The 11731-nt window shown below is 50.3% G+C and overlaps 1 protein-coding gene across 1 annotated transcript; it reads left to right on the top strand.

The window, feature by feature from the left end:
• The first annotated feature begins 78 nt into the window (after nt 1–78).
• ZGPAT (zinc finger CCCH-type and G-patch domain containing) lies at nt 79–11460 on the top strand. The gene is made up of 7 exons (XM_035123284.3): nt 79–373; nt 1344–2093; nt 2815–2948; nt 4674–4832; nt 5909–6040; nt 7345–7762; nt 8517–11460. The coding sequence occupies exons 1-7, from the start codon at nt 123–125 to the stop codon at nt 8653–8655; spliced, it is 1983 nt and encodes a 660-aa protein (XP_034979175.3). The 5' UTR covers nt 79–122; the 3' UTR covers nt 8656–11460.
• The last annotated feature ends 271 nt before the right edge of the window (nt 11461–11731 follow it).

Raw genomic sequence — 11731 nt, 5'->3', positions numbered from 1 at the left:
CCCGGCACTACAATACCCAGCGTGCATCGCGCGCGAAAACGCGCATAAACGCACAAGCCCCGCCTCTTAGGCCGACGTGCGCGTCGGGCACCAGAGAGAGAGAACGGAAATGGAAAGGCTGGATGACCCAAGATGGCGGCGCTCGCCTCTCGTGCGCCTTCCGGCTTCCGGGCATAGAATTGGGTCTTCCCTCCTCTGTGTGGTTGCTGGTGCCTTTGGTCGCGGGGGCTGAGAGGGAGCCTGGCGGGGCCAGGAAGGAGGCGGAATCTGCGCGAGGCCTACCGTCGTCGAACATCCGTAGCGGGGGGGGGGGGAGTGTTCAAGGAGCTGTGCCTTTCGTAATTCCAGCCAACCTTGCAAACAACCCTGCGAGGTAGGCCACCGGGGAGCGGGGTTGCCGGGTCTCTCGGGGAGGTTTTGGCAGGCGCGGGGCCTGGTGAGGGAAGAGAGCGGCTGTCGCAGGGCCAGCTCAGGGATGGAGCCTCCGTCTCCAAAAGTTTTCAGCCTAGGAAGACAAACATACACAACATAATTACTTCACTTCAGGGGAGTGTTTAGATCCTGCTCTCCAAGACGACGCCCCAAAGCAGGTCTAAAGAAAAATGAATAAAACAAAGCAACCGATTTTTAAGAATTTGCCACCGGGGTAAAGATTAAAGTGTGTGTGTGTGTGTGTGAATGTATGTATTTTTTTCCCTGTTTGAAAAGTCCGCCCCCCCCTCCAAAAAAGGAAAGCTTTTTCCTTTTAGCTTGCTTTGATCGTGTGACACAAGGATGTCTTGCTCTGCTTACATACCTACTGAATGTTGCAGCAGTGGCAGGAGGCCCTGGAGAGTGTCAAGAGGTGGCTGGGAGTGCTATGGTTACTATGGGCTCCACGTTAGGGGCCACAAGGCAGGGATGGGGAAAGTTTTGTTTGCTTCATTTCTACAGTCGGGTTGCTATTAACGGCACAGGAGCAAAACCAGTAAAAGAAAGGTGGCAACACTGGCTGCTCTGGTGAATAGTTTCCTTGGCGCAGAGGCTGTAATTGTGGGACATACTTTGCTGCAAGTTTGCACACATTGAAAGAGTGGAATAATGGCTGTCTTTCCTTAAGTGATCTATTGAATTTAAGTGATCTATTGAATTTCCTTAAGTGATCTATTGAATTTCCTTAAGTGATCTATTGAATTTCCTTAAGTGATCTATTGATCTTCCTGCTTGGCAGGGGGTTGGACTGGATGGCCCTTGTGGTCTCTTCCAACTCTATGATTCTATGAATAGCTTCTAGGGGCTGGTTTGTAATATTTTGGTCTTACTTCTAACCCTTTGTAACCTTAACTAACCCACCTTTGCTGCAGAGAGGTGTGCCTGGTTGATAACAAAGAGGGAATTGCTGGACAACTGAGAAGATCTTGCTTTGGGCAAGCATTTGCCTCGAATTTTCCTGCTACCTGTCAAGATGAAGATGTGTTGAAGCCCAAAAGGGGGCAGGGACCTCTTCATTCTGCAGCGATGGATGAGGAGAGTTTGGAAGCAGCAATCCAGACCTATAATGCCCAGCTGCAGCAAGTGGAGCTGGCTTTGGGAGCTGTGCCGGACCCAACACAGGAACCTGACCTGATCCAGCTGCAGGCGGATTTAAAGCAGCTGATAGAACTGACAGAATCCAGCCTGGTTTCTGTGAAAAAGAGCAAGCTCTGTGCAACTTTGGACCCAGGAACGCTCTCCACATCTTCATCCAATCCTCTCCAGCCAGACAAGCCACTGAGCACAGATGATGAATATGCCGCTTTTAAGGAAGCCATTGCTGAAACGGGTGGAGAGGATGAGACCCCAGACGCTCAAGATGTGGAGCAAGAAGGAGAGGAGGAGGAGGAGGAGGAAGATGAGGAGGAGGAGGAGGAAGAAGCCAGTGGGATGAAAGTGAAAGCCCCATACTACAGTTCTTGGGGCACCCTAGAGTACCACAATGCCATGATTGTGGGGAGTGAATCTTTGGAAGATGGAAGCCGTGGGGTCAGAGTGCTCTATCTCTACCCCACCTACAAATCCTTGAAGCCGTGCCCCTTCTTCCTGGATGACAAGTGTCGGTTTAAAGAGAATTGCAGGTAATCAGGATTACTCTTGAGTTGGGTAAGGGGTAGGGACGGGGTACCCAACAGGTCAGGGAAGTCTTCATAATATTGCCCTCACCCTCCTCCCCTCCACCAAGGACCTGGATGCTATGCCAAGCTTTCTCCAACCTGCTGCCCTCTACACCGGGATTTCCCAAACTTGGCTCTCCAGTTTTGGACTACAACTGCCATCATCCCTAGCTGGCAGGGCCCAGTGGTCAGGGATGATGGAAATTGTAGTCCAGAAACAGAGCGAGACCCAAGTTTGGGAAACCCTGCTCTAGGTATCTGGTAGTATAGCTCCCGTGGGCTCCAGCCAGCTAGAGAAGCCAGTTAGAGAAATGGGCTGTGTAGGCCACAATACTTGGAAGGCGCTGGGTCCAATTTGGAGCATCTCTGCAGTTTAATTTTGCAGTATCCTTTGTGCAGCTTGCAGTTCAGGTGCAGGGAACCTTTGGCCCTCCGATCAGCCCCAGCACAAATGGCCAATGGCCAGGGATGAAGGCAGCTGACAGCCCTGAATAAGAATATAAGGAGAGCCCTGCTTGCTCCAACCAGCTAGCCTAGCATCCTTTTCCCACAGTGGCCAGTCAGATCCCACTGGGATGCCTGAAAACAGCACCTAAGTGCAGCAGGCCTCTCCCCATTTGTGATTCCCAGCAGCTGGCGCTTGTGATTCATTGTCCTTGTGTTCCCCCCACCCACCCTCTGGCAGATTCTCCCATGGGCAAGTTGTATCTGTGGAGGAGCTGCGCCCCTTTGAGGAGCCCAACCTCAGCTGCCTTGCTGTGGGCTCAGCTTGTCTGGCAAGGCATCAGGATGGGATCTGGTATGCTGCTAAAATCACAGGTGAGTTTGTTTCGCTTTGCACGTTTGCTGTGAGGTTGGAGGGTGGTTTATGCCTATTTCTAACTTGACTTGTGGGTGCAGTAGGGGTAGGCAAGATACCTGTCTGGCATGAGGGGACCCTAAGGCATACCTGAACTATCAAGTGGCCCCTCTGATGAAGGTGTTTCCATGATGCACTCTTGCAAAGAAATCCAAACATTACCGTAGCTGCCTGCAAACGTTTCAGTTACTACTCCACGTCTAGTAACTAAGCTACATTATTCCAAACATGTTCATTGGTCCATCTAGCTAGTTTATTTTCTCTGATTGGCAACAGCTTTCCAGGATTTCGGGCACAAGCATGTTTCTTTCTTTGGGCTTTATACCCACAGTCCTTTTTAACTGGAGAACCGGGACCTGAACTATTTCGAATGCAGTGTACTTGCTCCACCAAAGTGCTTTCCCCAATGTATATGGGGGTGTGTGGGTGTTTTGTTTTGTTTTGTTTTTTTAAAAAAATGCCTCCTGTACTTTAAGGATGCATTTAATATCATACCTTTTAAAAAGTAAGATAAAGGGACCCCTGACTATTAGGTCACGTCGTGACTGACTCTGGGGTTGCGACGCTCATCTCGCGTTATTGGCCAAGGGAGCCGGCATACAGCTTCTAGGTCATGACAAAGCCGCTTCTGGCGAACCAGAGCAGCACACAGAAACGCCATTTACCTTCCCGCTGTAGCAGTACCGATTTATCTACTTGCACTTTGACGAGCTTTCGAACTGCTAGGTTGGCAGGAGCTGGGACCAAGCAACGGGAGCTCACCCCGTCGCGGGGATTCGAACTGCCGACCTTCTGATCAGCAAGCCCTAGGCTCTGTGGTTAACCCACAGCGCCACCCACGTCCCACTTTTAAAAAGTAATGGGTATTAAAATAGCCCATCAGGAACTGGGGAAACAAAGTCACAATGCTATACCAGTTCATATATACAGTGTATGTATAAATCAATGTAGCACTCAAGATGTACAGCTCAGTCTTGTGCTCGTCTATCCAGAAGCAAGGTCCACTGAGTTCAGTGGAGTTTACTCCCAGATCAATGTTGGCAGCAAGAGGTATTGATCTGAAACCGTTTCTTACACACACCTCTTGCTGAGGAGCTGTGAGAGAAGCGTGTCTTGACATTGGAGCTTTATGAAGAAAAATGCTTCTTCTAATTGCACATGGGTACCCCAGTTGCAGTGGCGGAGGAACCCTCTCCGGCATCCACGGCAGGATGCCGAGGGGCAGGCCGAACTGCCCCGTGACGCATGCACGGCATCCGTACGGACTGTATGTACGGCATCCCCTACAGACTGCGCACATGCAGCGACTTTATAGGCTGCCGCGCATGCGCAGCCTGTACGGGATGCCGCACATGTGCACTCCGTATGGGTTGCTGCGCACGCGCAGCGGCCACACAGACTACCGCTTGCATGGCGGCTGTGTGGGCTTCATCCCGTATGGAGTGTGCATGTGCGGCAGCCCGTACGGTTGCCCGTATGGACGGCGCGCAAGAGTGGCAGCCCGTACAGATGCAGCTCTCCCTTGGCTGCTCTACAGCTGAGGGGAGGCAGGTGCCATCTTGTCACACACACACCTCAGAGTGGCACCCGGGGCAGCCCCCCTCCGCCCCCCCCCCCACTTCACACGCCCCTGCCCAGTTTGCGCATTGAATTGCAGCCTAACCATTTCACTTTCCCTTCCTCAGACATTGACAGCGGTTACTACACAGTGAAATTTGATTCGCTGCTCCTGAAAGAAGCGGTTGTGGAGGGAGACGGCATCATGCCTCCTCTCCGTGGCGAGGAGAGCTCATCCTCCTCGGAGTCGGAAGGTGATGAAGTGGATGATGCCGGATATGCCAAAGGTATAAGGTGTGGGCATTCAAGCCTCCCAAGGCTTCTTGGAGGGGGGGGAGCTTCCCCTTTTGCTCTGAACTTCTGCTTTCACTTAGTGTAACTGCATTCTTTAATCTCTCATCTTGGGCCTGCTACTTGTGGACTTTTTGGAATGCTGGAGATTTGCGTGCTGTTTATATCTGCAAAATGGCTCGCTTTAGCCAAGGTCACCTCCCTCTCAAAAACAGCAAAGGTTTGTTCAGTGCACAGCAAGTCTTTAAAAAGAACCAAAGCAATCTCGGGAGCAAACGAACCCCTGGAAATTTGATTCCTCCAGAGTTGTGACTGCGAAGAAATGACAAAGGGGGTTCAAAAATCATTGGAACGTAGTTTCATGTCTGCGCTGTAAACGTAAACGAACTTTATAAATGCATGTGTCCCAAAGATACCAGGGAACTGTATTTTTATGAAGAGGCTGAAAATGCTCTGCCAGCACACTCATGGAAACAAGTTTGTAAGGGGAAGGAAATATTGTTAAAAGGGGGAATAAAGGAAGCCGTCTTTGTCCATCTAGCTCAGCGACTCTCTAGGATTTCAGAGTTAAGTGTTTTCCCGGTCTTGCTAGGGATTGAGCCTGGGATCTGCTGCATGTAAATTGAAGAGGCAGTCACAGGCAGTAATATAAAAGCTGTCTGCAAGCTGGCCAGAAAGCCAAACCATATACATGTAATCATAAATGCAATTTATGTAAGGAGCTTAAGGTGGAAAACATGGTTCTCCTCTTCCCCATTTTATTCCCCCAAACAGCCCTGTTGGGTAGGCTGAGAGAATGTGACTGGCCCAAGGTCACCCAGTGATGTTCATGGCTGAGTGGGGTTTTGAACCCTGGTCTCCCAGGTCCTAATCTGACATCCTCCTTACTACACCACACTGGCTGGAATGATTAGGGTAGTTAACAAACTCTAGTCATCAAGGCAGCAAAAAGTTGAGAGAGAAGCCAGTTGTTCTTCCTGCTTCCAGGATTCTGCATTCGGTATCCCACCCTGCTTGGTTTTGCCAATGCTGCTGCCCTCCCCCACTTAAAATTCCTCTTGTGCCCTCACAGTTATCGACTCCAGCACCCCTGAGAATGGGGAAGGGACCTCCTCTTGCAGTTCCTCCTTCGGCAGCTGGGAGGCGCATACTCGTGGCATTGGCTCCAAACTCCTTGTTCAAATGGGGTATGAGTTTGGCAAAGGTAAGCATTTGCATGTGCGCAAAAGGTGGTTATCTCTGCAACTTATCCAAGTAATTTATCTGCTTCTGCCAATAATAATAATAACAATAACAATAATACTACAGTGCTACCTTGGTTTACGAACTTAATCGATTCCGGATGTCCGTTCTTAAACCAAAGCGTTCTAAAACCAAGGCGTACTTTCCCATAGCAGTGGAGGACTCAATTTACAAATGGAACACACTCAACAGGAAGCGGAACATGTTCCACTTCCAAAACAAAGTTCACAAACCAAAACACCTACTTCCGGGTTTGCAGCTTTCTTAATCCAAGTTCATAAACGAAGCTGTTCTTAAACCAAGGTACCACTGTAATAATAGTAGTAGTAATAATAATAATAAATAATAAATAATAATTTATTACTTATACCCCGCCCATCTGGCCGGGCCTCCCCAGCCACTCTGGGCGACTCCCAACAGAACACTAAAAACACGATAAAACATCAAACATTAAAAACTTCCCAAAACAGGGCTGCCTTCAGATGTCTTCTAAAAGTCAGATACTGTAGTTGTTTATTTCCTTGACATCTGATGGGAGGGCATTCTACAGGGCGAGCTCCACTACCGAGAAGGCCCTCTGCCTGGTTCCCTGCAACTTGGCTTCTCACAACGAGGGAACCGCCAGAAGGCCCTTGGTGCTGGACCTCAGTGTCCGGGCTGAACAATGGGGGTGGAGACGCTCCTTCAAGTATACTGGACCGAGGCCATTTAGGGCTTTAAAGGTCAGCAGCAACACTTTGAATTGTGCTTGGAAACGTACTGGGAGCCAGTGTAGATCTTTCAAGACAGGTGTTATGTGGTCTCGGCGGCCACTCCCAGTCACCAGTCTAGCTGCCGCATTCTGGATTAAGTGCAGTTTCCAAGTCACCTTCAAAGGTAGCCCCACGTAGAGCGCATTTCAGTAGTCCAAGTGGGAGATAACCAGAGCATGCACCACTCTGGTGAGACAGTCTGTGGGCAGGTAGGGTCTCAGCCTGCGTACCAGATGGAGCTGGTAAACAGCTGCCCTGGACACAGAATTGACCTGCGCCTCCATGGACAGCTGTGAGTCCAAAATGACTCCCAGTAGGGACGCCTGATGCAAGCTACTGACTTCCTAAAAATCACTGCAACCCCCCCCCCCCCAAATATGACCTGGGCTGCTGTGCTTAAGAGAAACCTGGTGGACAAGCAGTGGCAAGGACAGGCCCATCTATTTCATCCAACCAAGTCTCTGTTACACATGCCAGGTCAAGTCCTCCATCCATGACTCTCCTCCTGCTTCAGGTTTGGGGAAGAATTCAGAGGGCAGAGTGGAGCCAGTCTTAGCCGTTGTGCTGCCCAAAGGCAAGTCCTTGGATGAGTGTGCCGAGATCCTCCAGAAGAAGAGGGAGGGGAAGATTGGTCCAGCCAAGCCCAGAAAACGGCGGGCGAAAGGCAACCAAGCTGCCCGGCCTACCCGGCAGGGCCCAAAGCCCTCCCGAAATGTGTTTGACTTCCTGAATGAGAAGCTTCAGGGCCAGGACCTCGGTGAGCAGGAGGCAGGGCTGGCGCCCCTAGAGAGGAGCAGCAAGGAGATCTACCACGCCAGCAAGAGCACGAAGAAGGCTCTGAGTGTCCGCCTCTTCCAGACGGTGGAGAAAATCGACCAAACCCAGAAGGACATCCGAGGGATCCAGGAAGCCCTGGCACGCAACATCGGGAGGTAATGAGACCTTTCGATTCTGCATGTGGCATCTGATCTAGAATGGAGACTGGGGGTTTTGGCTTCCCAATATTTCTGGCTTAGCTGGAAATATTTCAGTAGTACTGGCTGGGGCTGATGGGAGTTGTCGTCCAAAACATCCGGAAGAGCACCAGGCTCTTGCATCACAGAATCATAGAACTCTAGGAGTTAGAGGGTACCCCCAGTGGCCATCTAGTCCAACCCCCTGCAATGCAGGAAACTCAGCTAAAGCTTCCATGACAGATGGCCATCCAACCTCTGCTTAAAAACCTCCAGGGAAGGAGAGTCCGCAATCTCCCAAGGGAGACTGTTTCAAACAGCTCTTACCTTCACAAAGTTGTTCCTGGTGTTTGAATCTCCTTTCTTGTAACTTGAAGCCATTGGTTTGAGTCCTACCCTCCAGAGTAGGAGAAAACCAGTTTGTTCCCTTTTCCATGTGGCAGCCATTGAGATAATTGAAGTTGGCTATCATATCTCCTCCCAGTCGCCTCTTAACCAGGTAAACATACCCAGCTCCTTCAACCGTTCCTCATAAGGCTTGGCTTCTAGACCCTTGATTATCTTGCTTGCCCTCCTCTGCACACATTCCACCTTGTCAATATCCTTAAATTGTGGTGCCCAGAAATTGGTTTGATGTAGGTATGGGGGGGGGAATAGAGTAGGCCCCTCCCTGTGCATGTTCCTTTCCTCTTCTCGGGACATCCTTCTAATTCTCTGGGTTTGGGGCTTTCAGGCACACGGTTGCCGCAGCTCAGCTGGAGGAGAAGCTTGCCGGAGCCCACAAGAGACTGAGCGAGCTGCGGGCTCAGGAGGCCAGTCTCCAGCGAGAGCAGAAGAAAGCCAACACGCACAAGAAAATGACCGAGTTCTAGCCTCTCTTCTTCTCTCCCGCCCTTCATCAGGCTGGGCCATTTTCACTGGTCTGGAAGCAGCCATGCTATTCTACAAGTGTGGAGGGAGGGAGACCTTGCTATCTCTTGAGCTGGCAGACAGGCTAGTCCTGCTCTTCCTTTGTCCTGGCTGCACAGCAGGGCTGAGAAACAGGTGCTGAGGATGAGGTGAGTGGCCCAGAGCCGTGGACACCTTAATGCAAAGGTAGCCAGTGTGGGGTATAATAGGTGTCTCTGGGCTCAAGCTCCTATCATCCCTGACAGGGCCTGATGAGTGTTGGCAGCTTGGCAACATCCAGAGAGTGCCAGGTCATTGCCTCTCTTTTGTTATGCATAATTGGCTTCCTAAAGAGAAAAGCTGCAAGGTGATGCACCTACTTGGAGCTGCAGAGAACGTTAATCAGGCATGGGAGCCGCTAGCAGAATCCTGCCCTTCTCCTGGCCATTTCCCTGTCTGTCTCCGGCTCTCTCCCTCCTTGCCTCCCAGGATTCCATGGCAAACTTCTTGATGGTGAGTGATCTCCCCATCCAACTTGCAGCAAAGAAAAGCACCATGAGAAGAAGGAAGAGAGAGGGTGGTGCTGTGCCGGGTTCTCTGGCACCCGTGCAGTCCTCCTGATTGGCAGAAGGAACTGCTGCAGCATCGTGCGCGGCATCCGCACCAATAGTCAGGTGCTAGAAGTGTGGCAGTGTTGCCTCCCTGTGCAACTCCTGGGCAGAGAGGGTTTAACAGCCATGTGAAAAGAAGCTCGGAGGAAGGCTGGTCGTTCTCGCTGGCCCACACCAGCAGCAGTTCAGTTCTTTGTGGATTCTTGGTCTATAGTCCCTGTGCTCTGTCGCATCCAATCCCGGCAAGTTTGAAGGCAGAACCGCCTCCCATAAGGTCTCCTTAAATCAGAGGTGGGGAAATCTGCGGCCGTCCCCATGTTGCTGGGACTCTAGTTCCCATCATCCTTGACCACTGGCTGCGGCTAATGGGAGTTGGAGTCCCAACAACATGGGGATGGCCACATGCTTTGCAGTCTGAAACGGTGTGCAAAGCTGGTCATGTGTGGCCTCCAGGCGCAGGCTGGGCCTGCATTGCCGCGCTCCCAAATCTAGCCTGAAATCCTATGGACGGGGTGGAGGAAGGAGTGCAAGAGGCTTTCAGGTGATGTCTACCCCCACCCCCGAACTACAACCACCAGGTGGTGAGTTCTTCTGTGTTCATGCAACCCCCTTCTGAAGTATCTGCCTTCCTCCTGTCAGAACTGACAGCAGAGCAGAGAAAAGCCACTCTCATTCTTGCTCACCCCTGCAGCCCCACAGGAGAGATAGCATCAGAGAAGTGGGTAAACTGTTTGGTCTCAGGAAGAATGCTCCGCTGAGCTGTGCGGTGGTGAAGAGCAATGGTGGGTTCTGTGTTTCGGGACAGGCTTAGACATCTGTGTAGCTTCCTGTGCACGTTTCCTTTCAGGTTGGTAAAGATTATTTTGAGTTAAAAGAACAATTGTCATGCTGGCTCCTTTGCTTTCTGGGTCTTGGGAGTTTCCTTTCTGGGTCTTGGGAGTTTTTACGTAGCTCAGGTTCTAGTGTGTGTGTGTGCTTTTGCATGTATGATATACGATGCATCTTCATTTGCAGTCGGGTTTGCAAAATATAATTCCCCAGCAAGGAAGCGGTCTGGTTTTCTTCAGCTGTTGCTGGGCCATCTAATAGAGATAAATCTACCCTGTAAAAAGCACTGGGGGCCAGAAGAAGAGCAGCCACTCGGTTTAAATTCCTGTTACACCCCTCCCCCCACATCCTTGAATTCTGTTAGAGAGGCATCTTGTTCTCTTTCCATTTCCCATCATAGCCCTCATAGCCAAGTAAGATTGTCTTTCATAAACATGGTTTTAACAATGGGTCCGTAAGTGACTATGGAGGCCAATTCTGGATCCACACGTCCTTCCACAGTAGGGACATTGGTTTCCGGGTGGGAGTTGAGCACGGTGTAGAATTGCCAAGCGTGCCTTCCTCTTAGCACGTTTCTCCCTTGCGTCCTGAGTTTGAGTGTTTTCAAAGCCCATGACCCCTTTGATAAAGTAAAGGAGGAATAGTGACATAGAGACAAACGTAAGGAATTCTCTCCTAATCTGCCCATTAAAATGTGCTGTATTTGTGCTAGGTGCCAAATCCCACCCTGCTGGGTACAATACGTTCAGCTCCCTGTTTAAAACAGGGTGGGGTGTTATCCTCAGTAAATCTGAAAAAGCTACTACTTTGCTAGGGTGACTGGGTCTTGTCAGGTTCTTCAACACACCGGCGTTCTTGTTTAAGGCTGCAATGCTTGTTTTGCTTTAAAAATAATAATCTAGGACTAAGAACTACTGAATCCAGTGGTGCTTATTCTAAGTAAATGTGCTCAGGGTCAGGCAGTACAGAGACGCACATGACAGCAGGTTCTGCATCCGGGTCCACGTAAACCACAGGGCACATGCTATGCCTGAAGCATCGTGGAAGGTTGGCAGCACCAGCTTCTCCTGGTCTTAAATGCTGAGCAGGTTTCCAGTTCTCATGGGGGGGGGGGAGGCTAGCCAGACGAAGCTCCCAATTGGGGAAAGGAAGCAAGAGTCCTGATTCCCCAGGTTTTGTGCCAGTCATAATTCACTCCTTAGACCACCCTCACTTGCTACCCTTAGTAAGTGGGAACTAAAGGTTATTTTGTCTGTCTGTTAGTTATCTATTCCTTACCAAAAAAAAAAAGAACCAAGATCTGGAAAGGAACCTCATATTTTGCATCCAAAATAAAGTTTTCAGGCTACATTTATGTGTGGTAGATAACATGTTTTAAAGGGTGGTTAGTGGTTCTCTGATATTACTTGGGGAAAGGTTTTCATGTCGGAGCCTTCTCCTTCCAACCGAATAATACTGGGCCCCTCTTTGGCTCCAGAAAGCATGGGAGTGTTTCTCTTCTCCCGCGAGAACCTCAGTGAAATAAATCTGCTCTTCCTCTGGCCTGAAATAGGATGAGGTTACTTGCACAGAGCTCTTAATTTAACTCACGATTGCTGGGTCAAACCACGTGTCCACATAA

Source organism: Zootoca vivipara, chromosome 7, assembly GCF_965207765.1.
Source record: "Zootoca vivipara chromosome 7, rZooViv2.hap1.1, whole genome shotgun sequence".
Classification (NCBI taxonomy): domain Eukaryota; kingdom Metazoa; phylum Chordata; class Lepidosauria; order Squamata; family Lacertidae; genus Zootoca; species Zootoca vivipara.
This window is presented reverse-complemented; position numbering and strand designations above follow the sequence as displayed.